The following is an 18,562-nucleotide window of genomic DNA, read 5'->3' on the forward strand; positions in this document are numbered from 1 at the left end:
CAAATACGTTCCCCATCAGTTTTTCTCTTCAATCAGAGTAGTGATAAAGTGAGGATCACATTTATGTGATAATGTGGGCTCCTCATCAGTTTTTCTATTTTATCAGAGTAGTGATAAAGTGAGGGTTATTTGTTCATTTGTGAACATCTGAAATTTTTTATAATAATATATTCACATCTTACTTGATATGTTCATTTTAAATTATAAATAACTTAATATAATTTAATATGAACACAATGTGAATATTGATGTATCAATTATTTTTTTTTAATAATATTTGCATTTTAAATTTCAAGAATAAATGCAAACATAATATTAAATTTGCATGTCAGCATGTATACATCAAACTCTTATACACAATATTTGACATTATATCTAACATGCAAAAATAATTTCTAAACATGTATTAGAAATTACGTTGAATTTGGAATTATTTTAATGTGTACAATTATTTAATCAAATGCTATATGTATACCAAATTATACATATAACTACATAACACATTATTCTTTATTTATTTATTAGTATTATTTTAAAAATAATAATAAACAAATGAATTCTTCTACGAAAAAACTCAATCAAAATGTATTGATACCAATATATATATATCACATCAATTATTATTATTATTATTATTATTTAAAATAATAATAATAATAATAATAATAATAATTGAGACGACAAGTTCATTCAAATTTCAAAATCGTGTGGGTCCCACGTAATTAATTGTGGGTCCCGCATTAATTAATAATTTTTTAAAAAAAAATTGAAAAACTTAATTCGGTCTTCTCTCACCAACTTCACGTGGCTTATCAGAAAACATTAATGACTTCATAATATAATACAGAGTGCATTATTTGAATCAATCGATAATTTTTTTTTCCGTCAACATGCAGCAACTTCTTATTCATCTCCTCCGAAGATTTCAGAAAATCAAATCTCCAATTTTTAAGATTTCAAGGAAGAAGTTTAAGGTGCAACCGAGAACAAATTTACAGGTAAGATTCTTAACTATATCCAAACTTTCATTTTACGTAAACTTTCAGAAATTGATTTCTGAAAGTTTATGAAAAATTCCCAAAATTTTCAAGGCAGAGGAAAGTTGCTCTGATACCAAATGTTAGAATTTTTTCTTAAAAATCATGTTTCTACGTATATATAAACATGATATATAATATGCGGAAGCTTAAATCGAGTGTTACCTCCGGCCATTGAAAATTTTGATTTCTCAGCTTTTCCTCTCGGTTGAAGCCTTATAAGCACTGCACGCTCTCTTTAGATGGTGTATTTTTTCTTATGAGGTGTGTATGCTTAGGGACCTCAATCGCTCTATTTATAGGCGTTTTCTCATACCATCGATGAGTGTATCGGGAGCCGAGATTCAGAAGAAGAATCGTGTACGCATCTAAATTTTCTTGGCCGTCGCCAATTTCAATTTGTACACGCTACTTCTTTTAACATGTATCATATTTCTTACAAGAATATCTTCTAGAAAGTTGCAAAGTCATATTATAAGATATCTCTTAAATATCTAAGCAACCTTATCAAACTCTTCTAATAATAATCACCGGATTTCTTATAAATCGATTCAACTTATTTATCACACAATTGATGTCCGATCGAGTACAATTAATGATGTACATAAGACTTCTATTAATTCTGTAATATTCCAATTGAGACACGAGTTCTCCATTATTTTTACCCAAATAGACGTTCACGTCCATATGCATTTTTACTAGAGAAAATCATAAGCAATATTAAAATTTCTCAAGACAGTATCAACATATTGAGATTGAGATAGGACAATTATTTATGAGATCTTATAGATTTTAATCATTGAACACTAACAATGCTAATATCTTTCTATCAAAATATTTCATCAACATTTTCTTTGTTTTCTTGATCATGTCTCGATTACTTCCCATTACAAGTATAAACATATTATTACACAAGATTTTCATGTGTCTTTAATGTAACTCGGTCCTAAAAGTGATGGGCTAAAACTATCTAATAGATTGGGCCCTGCCTCAAAGTCCAACAGAATACATAGCCCATAAATCATACTTCGTTGAAATCTCGAACACATCGTTAAATCTATGTCCTGTTCCTGCTTTCGCAGTTCTACAATGGCGTCCGAATCTCCCGACAAAAAGAAAGCCAAGCGGAGCCCGAAGAAAAGACGTCTAATGGATTCGGATAACAAATTGGAACGTTTGAACATACTTCCGTGGAATTCCTCGCTTCCAGAGAGTAATTATGCCAGTGACGATCCTTTCTCTCTCTTCATCGGTTCCAACGAGCTTGAGGGAGGTATTTCATTGCTTTCACTCTTTTTCTTAGATTTGATAATTTTTTGTACGTTAGTCTCAAGTTCAGTGTTATGAAAAACTGTTTCCTTGGTTTAGTAAATTGCATCGCTGGTGTATCGATTCTTTTTATTTGAGGATGCTGGTTGGAAAATGTAAACTAATATATATGATTTTTTCCTCCTATCTTTCTAGATTTTTGAGGTATTTTCAGTGTTTGGTGGTTCATTTTTCTCAAATACGCCAAAGATTAAATCTTGTGCAGTTTTTATAGGATGAAAATTACGAAAGCCCTCGAATTAGTTTGTGAAAATAAAACAAACTTCTGAAAATTCAGCTCTTTGTGCAACGAGGGAGTGATAACCATTATCATGGTATAATGATGTAAACTCGATGTTAATAACTATTGATAATGAGTGCAGGATTTCTTGCTCTTGAGGAGATTGATGAATCGGATTATGGGTGGTTGGAAATTCCAAAGATCGAAGTGGGAAATGTGAAGAAACGGGTAAGTGATAAAAGGAAAAGAAATCAAAGAGAAAACAGTGAAAGAAATTATGATACTATGTTTGATGGCGAGACTGTTGGTGAACCTGAATGCAAAAATGATGGAGTCAAAGAGGAGGATGGTAAAAGACAAGGAAAACTGGGAAAAACGAAGAAGAATGTGAAGAAAATGAAAATTGAGGATCGGAAGAATGACAGAGAAGATGAAGCTGTGGAAAAAACAGCTGGTTGGTGTTTACTTCTGTACTCGATTGCCTGTACTTTTTATTTACTGAAATTATGATGTCGTGTGTTTTTTATACCATTGCATACGACGTTGATGGTCCAACAGTTTATTGGTGCTATCTGATCCTAAGATGACTTAGGTTGATGAAATCTACCAAGTATTTCAATTTCAAACCTTTTTTGAACTTGGGTTCATGTCTTCTGAACCATCTACCTTTTAAAGTACTCTGAGGTTAACAAGCACTGCATTGTTTTTTATCTCAAGGATTTTAGTTTCCTTATTTGCTCCTTTATTAAAAAAAATTCAGACGCCATAATTCTTGTAATATTATGATGAAATTGTGGTTTTGTGATATCTTATGGATTTCAACCCGCAACATGCAAATTTGAACTCAGCTAGTGATAGAAAGGATAGTTTTGAAGAGGATTCAGTTGATGAAGATGAATATTCCTCATGGAATGAATTGAGACTTCATCCCTTATTAATGAAAGGAATATACAAGCTCAAATTCAAGGAGCCTACACCAATACAGAAAGCTTGTATTCCTGTTGCTGCTCATCAAGGCAAGGTGCGAAATCTCATCGAATTTTGGCATTTCATTGGAAGGTGTCAACAAATGTTGTATCATTAACAGAGGTCAGTTCACTTGACAGGATGTAATTGGGGCTGCAGAAACAGGCTCCGGGAAGACACTTGCCTTTGGTTTGCCAATTTTGCAGCGGCTTCTTGAAGAACAAGAAAAAGTGGAAAGGCTCTTGGAGGAAAAAGGAGAAGCCAATGAGAGAATTGCTCCACGCAGTGTTATGCGTGCTCTGATTGTTACCCCCACGAGAGAGCTTGCTCTTCAGGTACTTGTGATTGCTTGTTTGGTTATCTTTATGAATTCTGGAAAAATCTTGTATAAATCTGTTGTTCAGCAATTTACATGATGTCCTATTCCCAAGGTCACTGATCATCTCAAGGAAGTAGCAAAGGGAACTATATTTAGGGTTGTTCCTATTGTTGGTGGAATGTCAACAGAGAAGCAAGAAAGACTTCTAAAAGCAAGGCCTGAAATTGTTGTTGGAACTCCTGGGAGACTGTGGGAGCTTATGTCCGGGGGAGAGATTCATCTTGTGGAGGTTAGATTGATGATTTTTTAGTTCACTGTGTAGGAGTTTGTTTGATTGTGTCATGACTTATGATCAACCGTCATTGTCTTGAATCTAATTGCTTATTTTCAGTCCACAATTTGTTTGATTGTATCTGACTTACAGTTGAAAGATGGTATTCTTATAATCTGTCCGTGATATAGTGAAACATTTTCTGTCTGGAAATGAGAAAGAGTTCCTTCTTTCTTAGTCATTTCATTTGTTGTCTTTTGTGACCACAAGTGATGCATAAGACAATTGGCTTGTGATATCCACTTCTATATTATTTTAACATCTGCATTTGTAAAACTTTTTGTGGCATGTTTGTATAAATTGAAACTTTGAGTTACAAAAGCATGGTAAGGAAGTTAACCAAACTATGAAAGCCATTGTAATCTGAAGGAATTCATAAACGTTGGCATATAAAGTCAACAAGGACAGCTTCTTATATTTCTGTGATAAAAAATTTTGAACTTGTGTCAGAATCATATTTCCAATTCCTCCTTAACAAGAATAGCAGTGACTCGCATTTTTATTTTTGCAGCTGCACTCCTTGTCATTTTTTGTTTTAGATGAGGCTGACCGCATGATTGAAAGTGGCCATTTTCGCGAGTTACAATCCATTGTTGATATGCTTCCCACGAACAGAGAATCAACTGAGAATCACTCTCAGAATACCCAGAGCTGCATGACGTTTTCGAGCCTCCAAAGAAAGAAAAGGCAAACCTTTGTGTTTTCTGCAACTCTTGCTCTATCTGCTGATTTTCGGAAGAAATTAAAACGTGGATCTTTGATTTCAAAAAAAGAAGACCTTAATTCAATGGAAACCCTTTCAGAGAGAGCAGGAATGAGGGCAAACACTGCAATAGTAGATCTTACAAATGCCTCCATTTTGGCAGATAAGCTCATGGAATCCGTAGTTGAGTATGTTTTCCTCCTCTGTTGGATTTTATTGTATTTGTAACTTAGTCCTGCCTTTTTTTTGAATATTAATATATTGCTTTCCTTAGTTGGAATCGTGTAGTTAGATTGCAATTCCCATGTCAGGGTAAATATCCCATTTGTTATTAGGATGCAAGTTTGTTGTTTTTACCAGGCTTCTTCTTTTACCTGCGCGCTTGAGTTTCTTGGTCCATTCCTGGTATTTGGTTGTTTTTGCCCATCTTGCTGGAAATGGCTTATCTGTGAGTTACAGATGCAGGGAAGAAGAAAAGGATGCCTACTTGTATTACATTTTGAGTATTCATGGATTAGGTCGCACAATTGTCTTCTGCACTTCAATATCGGCATTACGTCGCATTTCTTCACTCTTGCGCATCCTCGGCGTCAATGTTTGGACCCTTCATTCAGAGATGCAGCAGCGAGCACGATTAAAGGTTGGTTACTTGTTCAACTACTTGACCGCTGTCTGTCTTTGTTCATCTTCCGGTAGTTGTGAACTTGTGAGACGAATTTTTCTCTTAATCTTACTGGTTTTGTATTATCTATAACATCACGTCCTTATTGTCAACATTGTCCATCTCCTTTTGCTAGTTTGTTGGTTGTAAACTTTCCCACTCTTAGGTCAATCACTGTGTTCCATGAGTAATATAAAGTTGTTTCAAAGTCAGCAGTCAATTTAAGAAATGGAAGTGTTTTATATTAACATTGGCTGTTATGGAACAATTTGCTTCTTTAATCTGAACTGAACCACATTGTTTGGTTGGTCGGCTAACTGTATAATACACCCCCTCCCTATCACTCAGTTCCCTGAAACTAGATAGACTAAGACATTTTGTAACACTGATAGATGATGGCCTTATATTTACTTATTGGCTAAGTGGGCCGCTTCCATGTAATAGTACCATTGAAAATAAAAACAACTTATAAAATGAAGAAAAATAGCAAATTATGTTGACTTCGCTAGGTGTTAAAGACCCGTATATTATGTTGAAATTCAGAATACAAATAATGCATTTAATCCATGTCTACACTACTCAGAGCAGTTAATAAGAATGCCTTAGACCTCTTTAAAATGCCTGGTTGACAAGATTCTGTAAAGTAAAAAATATTTGCATTATTTATAAAATGGTATTTAATATATAGACATTAAGCACGTCCAAAAAGGAGGACAGGTGAAAAAATCTTGATGTTATTTTCTGCCTCTATTGGTTGTCTCAGCTATCTTGTCAGAACCATATTTTTATTTTCAAATTTTTTTAACAATTTGTCATTTTTCCTTCTGTCGCTTACATTTTGATTTTTCATGACTTGTGCCCAATTCAGGCAGTTGATCGTTTCCGTGCAAATGAACATAGCATACTTGTTGCTACTGATGCTGCGGCACGAGGACTTGATATTCCTGGTGTTCGAACTGTTATTCATTATCAGCTTCCACTTTCAGCTGAAGTAAATTTGCAACAAACATTATTTCTAATTTTGCTTTAAATCGACGCAATTATTGAGCAGAATCATATTTCTCTAATAGGTATACGTCCATAGATGTGGAAGAACAGCTAGAGCTTTTACTGATGGTTGCAGCATTGTTCTAATCTCACCGAGTGATGCATCAAAATTCGCAGCTCTGTGCAAATCATTTTCAAAGGTAATCGGTTATTTATAGTTCTCAAGCATAAGAATAACTGTAAGGTAAGCTGAGTATTACTTACGACTTAAAATTAAACCTGAAAGAATGCAGTTAAAAATTTGGATGGGCAGTGCATGTGTTATGACTTCAGAACCTGGTTTTCCAATGAAATAAGGGGTTTTGTACATGAACTTGTGATTGGACTTCTACATTTGCATAGAAGTAGTCCATCTATCTTTTGTGGGTTGATGCCTGACCCCAACCTTTGATAAGATATCTGCCTCTCACTGCTATGTGGTCATGCTATCCGAGCTTTTGCTGAATAACATGGTACCGGGCTTAGTATCTATGATACTTTATCTTAGTTGCTGTTGTTTGTGACTTTGTCAATGCATGCACTGTCTTCCTTCTGTTGTGCTTATCTACGAGAGCAGCATCTTGAAATTTGTAATAGGCTTTGTACTAATTTGTTGTGGATAGACTATGTTAGGTAGTCTGCACTTTTGCACGGTGGCGTACTTTGTACTGACGTACATTTTTAATTGTTGTACGTCTCAGTTTATTTATTTACCTGACTCGTGTTGGCCTTCGTGTTGATGTTTATCTATGTAGCACGGATACCTTAAATTTTTTTTTTTGAAGTATCGGATACGACACGGATACGACACGGATATGACACGCGGATACGCGTGTCGGATACCTCAAAATTCGTATCGTTGACTTTGTTTAGGGTTGACCAGCCGGATACGTTTTGGACACGGCGAGAACATGCCATGGATACGGCATGGATACGTTTTTCGGATACATTTGGGCAAAATTGCAAATATTTAAAAGTTTTAGGGGTTAATTAAAAAAATTAAAATTTCTAGGGACTAAAGAAAAATAATTTAAAATAAATTTGGATGGGCTTTTAAATCCCTAAATACATTTGTCCGTCTCTTTCATTCCATTTCAATAATTTTTACTTTTCAATACTAAATTTATATAAATATAAATATATATAATATTTTTATATATTTTAATGATTGTCGTATCCTAGCCGTATCGTGTCTAAAATTTTCAAAATTTGACGTGTCGCCGTATCCGTTTCGTATTTGATACGATACTCGTACCCGTATCCATGCAACATAGATGTTTATTATAGGGCTATGCCAAATGTTGTTTTAAAACGCAGTATCTGTGAGTTTGATTTACATGGAACTTTATTTGGAATGGATGTTGTCCAGGAAAGTTTCCAGCGTTTTCCTGTTGAAGTGTCATATGTGCCAGAAATTATGAAGCGGTCATCTCTTGCACAGAAAATAGACAAAATTGTGCGGAAGGATTCCCAGGTAATGTGGAATTTCTTTGTATTTAACTAGGGGTCACTGAACATTGGAGTTGCTAAAATAGTTGGCATTTTTTTATATTTTGATTCTGAACAAAGCCAGTGGCTTTTCTTATCCTGGATATTATTTACACAATCTACATGTAAATGTTTGCTTTCTTTATATATTTAAATGTTCGTCTACTTGATTATTCCTGCCCATATTAACGTTTAGTTTCATGCGTGCTGTCTAAAAAACGTACAGGATTTGCCCCCTTATCCACCCATTCCAACATCCAGAATTTTCTGAAATTGTTAGATAACTACTGTGATATCATGGGTCATCCTCTAGAACTGTGTGATCAGCTTTAAACTGTCACCATTTATGGGGATAATGAATTGCTTGATTGTTCAAAAGTTTTATCCTGCAGGAGAAGGCAGAGAAAAGTTGGTTGGAGCGAAATGCTGAATCAATTGAACTGGTTTTGGAGGATAATGACAGTGAGGATGAAAGAATGAAGAAATACAGACAAAAGAAAGCCACATCAAATCAGCTTAAGAAGTTGCAGCAAGTATGTGATTAAAAAAGACGTTATCCCTTGTTCAATTGGAATTTTTCCCATGTTACATCTTAAAGATGAAACAGAGCAGAATTCCGTGGTATATTTTTTTGTGACCTAGCCATTTCTTATGTTAAACTGCAGGAGCTCAACTCTCTGCTTTCGAGACCATTGCAACCTAAAACATTTCCAAAGCGGGTGTAAGTACATGTACTCTGAAACACAGTTGATTTTTGTGGTATAAATACATGTGGACACATTTCATCACACTTGGATTGACTTACAAACCGTGAAGGAAAGCCCTTGATTTGAAAAATGGTTTGTGTGATGTATTTTTTTTTCTTCTTTTGTTTTACTTGTCGATATTAATTATATGGACGCTGTTGAGGACAAATTCCTTTTTGTTCATTGTATAATCCAACCAAAAATAAGGGAACAGGGAAAAATGGACTTTAGTAGAGTGACTCGTACAAAGTACGAGGTATAGGCACCATTTGACTTATGGGAAAAAATGAATTTTTCTATATTTATGTTGTTCATCGGTTCGTCCAAACATTCTGCAACGTTGTATACATGTCATTGGAAATGTCTTTTAAGTATTGGAAGCGAGTAAATTGTTTGAGAGATTAATTGACAGTGCCAAGTTTTAATTGAACAAGTGTGAGTTTTGGCAATTATGATGATGCCAATTCTTGAACAATGCTTTATGGAGAAAATTCTTAAAACAAATTTCTTTCCTTAAAAGAAATTATATGGTAATACAACCACCTATAATTAAGATGCGCATCCTCATGTCAGGTTTATCATCGAACTTTTGATTATATTGATTAGCAGCATTTGATGAAGAAAGCATGATAATGCTCACTTGCTTGAAACTTGTCAATGTTCCACAAACTGATGTCAACTGTTTCCAGGCTGGTGTCTCGCCACTTCTTCAACATCAATTCGAAGAATTAGCGAGACGGAAAATTTGTGGTCCAAGTAATATTGTGCAGAATAAGAGGCAGTTGGTGGTCATAGGTCAGGATTGTGTGGAGCCACTTCAGGCATTGAGGAGCGCAAGCAAAGAGGTATTATACTTCCATGTGTATAGTACTATCCTGTAGAATTCACATTGGAGTTTGAAGAAACTGATATACTAATTTAAGGACTTGTGTCTCATAGTTCTAATACATGCGCAAATAATTTTATCTGAAATTTCATTGTTGCTCCTTGTGTATGTACGTCACTGATGGCGATTCTTACAATGAGAGCTAAAAATCAAGTGACTTTTTTTAATTATATTATGTCGATATTTCTACTCAAATCCCGGTCTCTACATTGATGTTCTCAGGCGAGCTTGGATCTTAAAGAGATAGCAGAAAAGCACAAGAGTATGGACAGCTTGAGAAAAAAGAGGAAAGAGATGAAAAAACGTATTTCCATCTTTTCTTCTTGCAATTTTGTATCCACCAGCATGGTCCATTTCATTCTTTTGTTCCTTTATTATGATCATGACTTTTCCCTTGAACTCAACCTTGGCATTTCTGTGCTAACCAGGTATGCACGAGCAAAGACGAAAGCAGAGGAGAAAGCTAAAGCAGGGAAGTTAGCATAACCAAAACAAACAATTTTGTGTCATTGCTGTTTTTGGTTTGGTCTTTCTTGTTCGGATGATATAATATGATAATGTAACCATGCTCCAGGTAAATTAGATTTTTTAATGTGAGAATCATTTTTTACTGTTGTTTAATAATTAATACAAAGTAGAAGAGATGAATTGATTTTTGTTTGTTTTGAAAGAGGAAAGCTTTTATATTGGTATGTATCTAGTATATCTTAGCCTGGCCATTGAGAAAATCATGTACCTTAAATTTAACCTACTATCCAATTTTGTGTTGGATTGAAATTTATATTTTGAAAAATCAACCCTTGGCTTCCATCATTGGATGATTGATTGAATGGTTATTTGGGTACATCGTATCTGTAACTCAATTATGTTGCTTTGTTATTTTGTATGAATCTTATATGAACGTACTAGAATCACCATAAGAATCTAACCACCAAGGGAAATCTACAGTATCACAAATTATTATTATTAAATTAAATTAAACTAAACAAACTGCCCGTTTCCGGGTTACCCGCCCCGAGAAAAATTAAAAGGAGTCCAAATTTAAAGCCCGTTCATTTATGAAATGACCATTTTGACCTGAAAGTTCTGTAGTCAAATATTTATTTTATTTTATAAAAAAGGAAAAAAAAATATTAAAATAAAATCACCAAAAATTAGATTTGATTGATAATAATTGAAAATGGCTGGTAATTTTCAACCACGAAGAAAATAAAAGAAAAGTCAAACTTCACGCGCCCTTGAGAGTCTCTTCTTCCTCCTGTATAAATCTGGATCTAACAGCCTCTTCATCTCTGTACTAAATCTTCTCTCTAGTTTGCTGCCCCATTGTCTTCTCCTAGCTGCCACGCCCAACCATGGCATCCCTGAGCTGCTCAGCCGATCAACTGGCGCCGCTATTCGGTGCCAACGTTACCAGCGCCGCCGCCGCAGCTGAATACATCTGCGGCCAATTCTCGGCAGTTTCAGACAAATTTATCGACACCTCCTACGCCGTGGATTCCACATACCTCCTCTTCTCTGCCTATCTCGTCTTCTCCATGCAGCTCGGATTCGCCATGCTCTGCGCCGGTTCCGTCCGAGCCAAGAACACCATGAACATAATGCTCACAAACGTCCTCGACGCCGCCGCCGGTGGTATCTTCTATTACGTGTTCGGATTTGCCTTTGCTTTCGGCACGCCCTCTAACGGATTCATCGGCCGCCATTTCTTCGGCTTGAAGGAGATGCCGTCATCTCTATTCGATTACAGTTACTTCCTCTACCAATGGGCTTTCGCCATCGCCGCGGCTGGAATCACCAGCGGATCCATAGCCGAGAGGACCCAGTTCGTGGCTTATCTGATCTACTCTTCATTTCTCACGGGATTCGTTTATCCGGTTGTCTCCCACTGGTTTTGGTCTACCGACGGATGGGCCAGTGCCGGTAACACGGGAAACCTATTTCTCGGAACCGGAGTGATTGATTTCGCCGGGTCTGGCGTCGTTCATATGGTTGGAGGCATTGCGGGTCTATATGGAGCATTGATCGAAGGACCTAGAATCGGACGGTTTGATCATACGGGTCGGGCCGTGGCTCTACGTGGGCACAGCGCCACTTTGGTTGTGCTGGGTACGTTCTTGTTATGGTTCGGGTGGTACGGCTTTAACCCTGGTTCGTTCACCAAGATCCTGAGCGCGTACACGAGTGGAAGCTACTACGGGCAGTGGTCTGCGGTCGGGCGGACGGCGGTGACCACCACTCTAGCTGGCTGCACCGCCGCGCTTACCACCTTGTTCGGCAAACGTCTTCTCTCCGGGCACTGGAACGTCACAGATGTATGCAACGGGCTGCTGGGCGGATTCGCTGCAATTACCGCTGGTTGCTCTGTGGTGGATCCCTGGGCGGCGGTGATATGCGGCTTCGTGGCGGCGTGGGTGTTGATGGGGTGTAACAAGCTGGCTGAGAAGGTGAAATACGACGACCCATTGGAGGCGGCACAGCTGCATGGAGGCTGCGGCGCTTGGGGGATTATCTTCACGGCTCTGTTTGCCACCCAGAAATATGTGAATGAGGTGTACCCGGGTAAACCGGATCGGCCATACGGGTTGTTCATGGGTGGGGGTTGGAAGCTTTTGTTTGCCCATATCACTCAGATTTTGGTGATAATCGGGTGGGTCAGTGCAACGATGGGCCCATTGTTCTATATCCTACATAAGTTTAAGCTTCTTCGAATCTCGAAGGAGGATGAGTTGGCGGGTATGGATCTGACCCGACATGGTGGATTAGCTTATGTGTACGAGGATGATGATGTGCATAATAAACATGGGATGCAAATGAAGAGAATCGAGCCAACTATAACCAACGAAAAATAAAGAAAACATTTGTCCTAAACTCAGGTGTATTGTGAAAAAGAAGTTAGGCTAGGCTAGATATTGTTTTTCCAAGATTTGAAACGTTACATTTTTTTATTTATTTTTTGCTTCAAAATTCCTACTTTATTTGACTGACTAGTTTGGTCATACGATGATGTATGCTTTTTTTTTTTTTTTATGTATACGATGATGATGTATGCTATTGGGTCGTTGGAATTAAAGACTGCTTTGAAAATGTGTGCTTGTGATCCCATCGGATCCTCTTCAAAAAAGTTAAAAAGTCACGTGGCGGTTGAATGAACAAAACGAAGTGAAATAATTCCTGATGTCACACTTATGAATGCCCACGTCACGGTAGCAAATTTTCTTAGAAAGTTGATGATCCCATCAATCAATTACGGGTAGGCGTTGAAACTTTTGAAGGTACCGGGCTTGACCGTAGTACAGGAAACTAATATTTTGAAGCTCAATTCCAAAAGTCTTGCTCTACCGGTTACGGTTCACTAATTTGTATAATTTCCCTCTATTATGTTTGTTGATCATCATTATATCAATATATATCGTCTAGCTTATTATTTTTTTATTTTAGTTTAATGTTATTTCTATCTAAAGGCAATTTCGAAACTATTTACGTTTCTTTCGAATAAAGAAGTTGGTACAAAAAAAAATGTCATTGTTGATTATAAAACATGAAATAAGATAATTATTGTTTGAAAATATAGAGAAAAAAATATATAAATACAATCCGAAGGGAAGAATGAGTCAATTTGATTGTGTATGTAGAGAAAATATCTATCGAACAATATATTTTATTACCGTTTGATAAATTATATATCATTTTTACAGTAGAAAAAATAATAACTAAATAGCGAAAACAAAGCACAGATAATGTGATTCATATGGATACCCCTTTTTTGCGCAAGAACTTGGACATGGTTTACATTTACTAGGTCATATAATATAAAGGTTAACAACCTCAAATAGACACTTGTCGCTCTCGCACGAGCCGATTAACTCTATAAAAACCTTTTAGAACAAACTAATCACGTCATATACAACAAAAATCATCCAAGATTTCGATCCTAAAATAAATTTTGATTTTCTAAATACTTGTAAAGGTTCAAAATGTCGAGTGGTCAGTTCAATGCAGGACAAGCACATGGCCAGGCTCGGGTAACATCAATTTCAATACAAATGCATAAATGCCCTATATTTAATATATGTATCTAAAAAAAAAAGCATAATAAAATACACCATAGTATTTTATTATATTAGATATTCGAGTCTTTACGATTTTTCCATGATAATATTATAGATGTACAAATTTATTGGAACGAAGGCGATGATTCCAAAAAGTAGCGATGAGACCGAATATTTAAGATAGAAAATAGTAAAAATAAGAAATTTGGAGAATAATAACCTAATCACAGTTGAAAATTATACTGTTAATTAAAAGAACCATATATCATCTAAGAACATGCTTCTTGTTTCTTTTTTTTTACTGGTGTGTATATATTTTATATTGGGCAGGCGAAGACAGAGGAGTGGGTGGAGTCTGCTAAGAATACGGCAAGCAAGGCCCATGATAAGGCCTGCGATGCTGCTGGTCAAACCCAACAACAGGCCCAACGTAGCAAAGAGGAGAATGCTACCTTCCTTCAACAGGTCCTCCATCCATGTTACATCAATTAAATTTTTTTTTTTATATATGATTTTTATACAAATATAAGATAATGTTGTTTTGTGTATTGTAATTCAGACTGGAGAACAGATGGCTCACATGGCTCAAGGTGCCATTGATGGTGTGAAAAACACACTCGGGATGGGTGACAAGAAGTGAAAACAACTCATCTCGTGCCAATAACGTTACGATTTCCTCCTTATGTTTTTGGATTTTTTTTATCAGCATCCTTGTTGAGATGTAATAAAATATTCAGCATCGTTATGCTCAGAAATACTATTTTTTTTATTTTTTTTGAATTTTTAATGATAATTTTTTTTCATGAGAATCTATCCATTTTATTTAAATAAATGAAAAGAAATTGTAATACAAATTTCATTTTCACATTTTTTTTTGCTGTGTTAAGTCTTATGGCTTGTGGAATATAACAATTTGTTGTTTCTACAACTTTTCATGATCAAAAGAGTCTTGTGTCATGAACCACGAGTATAACAACTAAAAGAAAACACAACTCAAACCAAATGTGGATTGCATGGTAAATAACTAAATATAAATCATTTATTATGAATAAAGAAATGAATATTTATGTATAACTTTATATTTTCAAATCTCACGTAAGTCAATTTGTTCTAACGATTGGACAATGTCATCGATATACAACATGGGAAAAAAATATAAAATCAAACGCAGTCCACTATCAGCCGATACTCGCATGCATCAACCATGGATCTTCAGAGCTCCGGAAGCACTGATTCTACTTAGTATTGGAGATGCTTGTGACGACCAAGCTAACGGGATGCCAATAACGTGGCATATTTTTCAGCTAAGAAGGAAGGAATAGTTGTTTAAATTGTGTTTTTGTTGACCTTTTGCATAATTCAAGTTTATGATGTTGTACTATCTAGATGAATGAAATGTTTATATAGATAAAAATCTTTCGTTTTAAGAAAAAGATACAAAACCAAACAGTTAGTACCGGTACTATGACTGGATTGGTTCCCAGTAACAATGCTCTGATGACTTTACCAGATATTAAGAAGGTGACACGAGATTTATTGCGGCAAACAGACTCCATTTTGGGGGCATTGATGGTTATAAATGCTGCAGTTTTTAAATTAAGCCAAGGAGCTGATTTTACAGGAAAGTTTGATGTCAAAGAAGATATGCCAGTGAATGACAAGAATCGTTAGCAAGTCAACCAAATGGATTGGTACTGGACAGAAAAGAAGCTGAAGAGATGAGGGAACTTTTCTCAACAGCAGAGAGTGCCATGGAGGCCAGGGCAATGCTAGCCAATGCGTCGGGGCATCAGACGTTTATTAAATCTGAATTTGAAAAAATTTGTTTCTTGGATTATGCTTCTACAGACACTCAGGTTGGTTTGAGTATGCTCTTTATGCACCTTTTGTCATACTCTTTTTTATGAGGTAGATCAATTTTGAGTAATGATATCCTTTGTGACTTTTACTGCCACATCTCTTCAATGCTTTGCTCTGTGGAGAAAAAAACTTTATTCAATTGTCTTTGCCTTTATTTCAACGATTTTGCCACCACACCTCTCTGCTTTGACATCCAACACATCACCATAGACCTCTTTTTTTAAGTATATTTCCCCACTGACAAATTTATAAATGCATTGTATTTGGTTACATGGTGATATGATTTGAAATTAGGCTTTTTAGTGATCATGTACTTTTTAAGTAAAGCAGGTAGCAATTTGGCGAGATCCCAGAACAAAAAGATTGGTTATAGCTTCAGGGGAACAGAACAAGTAGGTTTTGGAATTTTGCTGATCAGTGCAACAAGTTTGTCTGTTTTCCTTGTCAATGTGCTGACATTTTTCCCATCCAGACGCGCTGGAAGGATCTGCTGACTGATTTGATGCTATTCCTGTGGGGAAATGCATTGATTTAACCAAAATTCTGATTTGTTTTCTTTCCATCACGTATTTGATGTGTCAAATGTTCCTCTTCAATCCATAAACATGAACCTGTTATAAATAAATGTGAAGTACTTGCCCGAGAAATTTCTGATGGTGATGATGCCTTTAGCATTATATTCGGATGTTTGCTTAAAGTTACTGTTTGCTTCTACAGGCTAAATCCTGAAAGAATAGGTGGAGATTTTAAGCAAGAAGTTCAGGTACTATTCAGGTTGTGAGCTTCAGTTTGGCAACTGCATTTATTGGACCCACAGATATTGACATGCAATTATTTGGACCCACAGATATTGACATGCAATTATTCCCAATTGCTTCATAAATCTGCAGGTTCATAGTGGCTTCTTGAATGCTTATGATTCAGTTAGAACTAGACTGATCTCCCTTATTAAACAGGCTATTGACTACCGATATATCCCGTTTTCTGATTTGGAGCCTCAACTGAATTTCTGTCGAATAATTGTATTATAGTTCCTATGCAACTTGCAAAAAGCATAATTAAGGACTGCGCTTTTTGAATTTGAAGTACATGAAAAAACTTGTCCTCTTATATGTTGCTCTTGTTCTGAATGGTTATCATCTTACATGTGCTATATCTTAGAGGTGATCCTTTGGAGATGCTCCCAAAGTGGCATATATCTATGACTGAACATAGCTTGGGGGGTGCATTGGCTACTCTTTTGGCTCTTGAATTGTCGTCAAGTCAATTATCCAAGTTAGTTTCTCTTCCTTCCACTCAATAGATTATATATCTCCCAGCCCTCTTTTTTAAGGCTTTCAGAAGTTGGCATTTGTAATTCTTGATTATTTAAGTTTTGGAACACCGAATGTGTTATTGACGCTCATCTATGGATTAGGTGTGGGGCTATTTCCGTGACCATGTATAATTTTTGGGTCTCCTAGAGTTGGAAATAAAAGATTTGCTGAAATATACAACGAGGTAATTGTGCTTTTCAACCAACTTCAGCCAGGGTTTACATGATTGAAGTATGATATGTAGCTAGCCTTCCATTCTGAAATTGTTTAAGAATCTTAGTAAAATGGCAGCTGGCTCTGCAGTAATACATGTTTTTTATCCATCATTTCCTTGAAGTTCAAGCCTCAGCCTTTGAGTTGCTTGACTATTTTTGAATTAATTTGTTTCACTGATGGCAGAAAGTGAAGGATAGTTGGCGAGTGGTAAACCACTGGGACATAATCCCAACAGTTCCACGTTTGATGGGCTACTGCCATGTAGCTCAACCTGTATATTTGGCAGCTGGACCTCCTGGAAATGCAATGGTGAGTAATGGACTCTGAAGATGATATTCGAAGTTTGCTTTGAAACGTCAAGAAATATACAATTGTAGTTGCGCCAAGACATAAAAATTTTGTAAAGATTGTTGGAAACCCTTCAATTTCCCCGTCTCGAAGTTTTCTGGGTTTTTTTAACAAAAGAAAATGAGGAATAAATTGTATGATACAATGTTACAGGAAATTGTTGACCTTTTGGAGGAAGGACACAGAGGCGATGTTATCGGCGAAGCAACACCTGATGTTCTTTTCAGTGAATTTGTATGTACTTGCTCATTCTTCTCCACAAACGATGTCAACTTTACTTGATCAAGATTATATTCAAAGATAAATTGTAACACCCTGATATTTTTATCTAGTTACATAAACACTCCTGAAGTTTGAATCGTTATAATGCTAGCTCCTGAGGTTTGTTAAACTTAGAAGAACGCCCTCTGAGGGTTGGTAAACCTTATTTTTAGCACATGGTTTTAAGGAGTGTAGTCATACATCTACCGACATTCAAGGATGAAGCTGTTAGTATTCAAACTCCAGCATTTGTTAATATACTTACCCAGACCAAATCTACAGGTTTCCCTATATATTCCCAAGTTTTCTTTTGGTGTAAATAATTGTTTGAACCTTTTTGGTAACAATTGATGTTCATACTGCATATATAGTGCTCAGTAAAGCTTAATAGCTGCAACTACATCTTTTATGGGATGCATCAAAATGTAAATTTGGGATTTCTTTAGGAGGGATTTACAGAATTATCGTTGGACTTTGCCCCTTGACTTGGAGCTTTTGGTATGGATTGGACATGGGAGCGGGAGATCCCACGTCCAAACGCTCTAAACTCACGTTTCCCCTTTGATATTTCCGTCATTGCTTTTAGTTTGCAAAAAAATATTGGTGAGCCACTTTTTTTTTCAGCAACTTAAAACTTTTGGTATGGCTTGGTAAACTACCAGATTGTACAGAAATTTTCTTACCACTTGTAAAGCCTTGCAGATTGGTTCTTTCAACTGTGGTGCTAATGTTGCATCTTTTTTGTTTTATATATATATATATATTAGGAATGATCACGTGCGATGCACGTAGGTGAC

The 18,562-nt window shown here is 36.1% G+C and overlaps 3 protein-coding genes, 1 long non-coding RNA gene and 1 pseudogene across 5 annotated transcripts; all 5 read left to right on the forward strand.

Moving 5' to 3' along the window:
- The first annotated feature begins 2,079 nt into the window (after nucleotides 1-2,079).
- LOC142542195 (DEAD-box ATP-dependent RNA helicase 13-like) lies at nucleotides 2,080-10,364 on the forward strand. Of its 2 annotated transcripts, none has more exons than XM_075648692.1 (15): nucleotides 2,080-2,310; nucleotides 2,729-3,040; nucleotides 3,435-3,607; nucleotides 3,693-3,887; nucleotides 3,984-4,160; nucleotides 4,714-5,093; nucleotides 5,365-5,545; nucleotides 6,435-6,557; nucleotides 6,637-6,753; nucleotides 7,962-8,066; nucleotides 8,473-8,613; nucleotides 8,746-8,811; nucleotides 9,516-9,671; nucleotides 9,935-10,016; nucleotides 10,141-10,364. In XM_075648692.1, the coding sequence occupies exons 1-12, from the start codon at nucleotides 2,097-2,099 to the stop codon at nucleotides 8,803-8,805; spliced, it is 2,178 nt and encodes a 725-aa protein (XP_075504807.1). In that variant the 5' UTR covers nucleotides 2,080-2,096; the 3' UTR covers nucleotides 8,806-8,811; nucleotides 9,516-9,671; nucleotides 9,935-10,016; nucleotides 10,141-10,364. The 2 variants fall into 2 exon arrangements, with proteins under 2 accessions (XP_075504807.1, XP_075504806.1); XM_075648691.1 differs by having other exon boundaries at nucleotides 8,746-8,801.
- A 575-nt stretch (nucleotides 10,365-10,939) lies between these two features.
- LOC142542196 (ammonium transporter 1 member 1-like) lies at nucleotides 10,940-12,767 on the forward strand. The gene has a single exon (XM_075648693.1). The coding sequence runs from the start codon at nucleotides 11,068-11,070 to the stop codon at nucleotides 12,562-12,564; it is 1,497 nt and encodes a 498-aa protein (XP_075504808.1). The 5' UTR covers nucleotides 10,940-11,067; the 3' UTR covers nucleotides 12,565-12,767.
- A 758-nt stretch (nucleotides 12,768-13,525) lies between these two features.
- On the forward strand, nucleotides 13,526-14,631 carry LOC142541380 (uncharacterized). Its single transcript, XM_075647918.1, has 3 exons — nucleotides 13,526-13,737; nucleotides 14,095-14,229; nucleotides 14,324-14,631. Exons 1-3 carry the CDS (start codon nucleotides 13,690-13,692, stop codon nucleotides 14,402-14,404), a joined length of 264 nt encoding a protein of 87 aa, XP_075504033.1. The 5' UTR covers nucleotides 13,526-13,689; the 3' UTR covers nucleotides 14,405-14,631.
- Nucleotides 14,632-15,217: 586 nt separating this feature from the next.
- On the forward strand, nucleotides 15,218-16,325 carry LOC142541381 (uncharacterized; annotated as a pseudogene).
- A 323-nt stretch (nucleotides 16,326-16,648) lies between these two features.
- LOC142541382 (uncharacterized) lies at nucleotides 16,649-18,462 on the forward strand. The gene is made up of 4 exons (XR_012819325.1): nucleotides 16,649-16,899; nucleotides 17,042-17,124; nucleotides 17,340-17,465; nucleotides 17,658-18,462. It is a non-coding gene; the product is annotated as an uncharacterized LOC142541382 (long non-coding RNA).
- The last annotated feature ends 100 nt before the right edge of the window (nucleotides 18,463-18,562 follow it).

This window comes from Primulina tabacum, chromosome 4, assembly GCF_025594145.1.
Source record: "Primulina tabacum isolate GXHZ01 chromosome 4, ASM2559414v2, whole genome shotgun sequence".
Classification (NCBI taxonomy): domain Eukaryota; kingdom Viridiplantae; phylum Streptophyta; class Magnoliopsida; order Lamiales; family Gesneriaceae; genus Primulina; species Primulina tabacum.

Bases quoted from the DNA above. Each gene is read 5' to 3' on its own strand.
- LOC142541380 (XM_075647918.1), top strand. From the start codon at position 13,690: ATGTCGAGTGGTCAGTTCAATGCAGGACAAGCACATGGCCAGGCTCGG. The intron at 13,738-14,094 runs GTAACATCAATT...TATATTGGGCAG, and splicing joins AAGCACATGGCCAGGCTCGG to GCGAAGACAGAGGAGTGGGT. The intron at 14,230-14,323 runs GTCCTCCATCCA...ATTGTAATTCAG, and splicing joins ATGCTACCTTCCTTCAACAG to ACTGGAGAACAGATGGCTCA.
- LOC142542196 (XM_075648693.1), top strand. From the start codon at position 11,068: ATGGCATCCCTGAGCTGCTCAGCCGATCAACTGGCGCCGCTATTCGGT.
- LOC142542195 (XM_075648691.1), top strand. From the start codon at position 2,097: ATGTCCTGTTCCTGCTTTCGCAGTTCTACAATGGCGTCCGAATCTCCC. The intron at 5,094-5,364 runs GTATGTTTTCCT...TGTGAGTTACAG, and splicing joins CTCATGGAATCCGTAGTTGA to ATGCAGGGAAGAAGAAAAGG. The intron at 8,067-8,472 runs GTAATGTGGAAT...TTTATCCTGCAG, and splicing joins TTGTGCGGAAGGATTCCCAG to GAGAAGGCAGAGAAAAGTTG.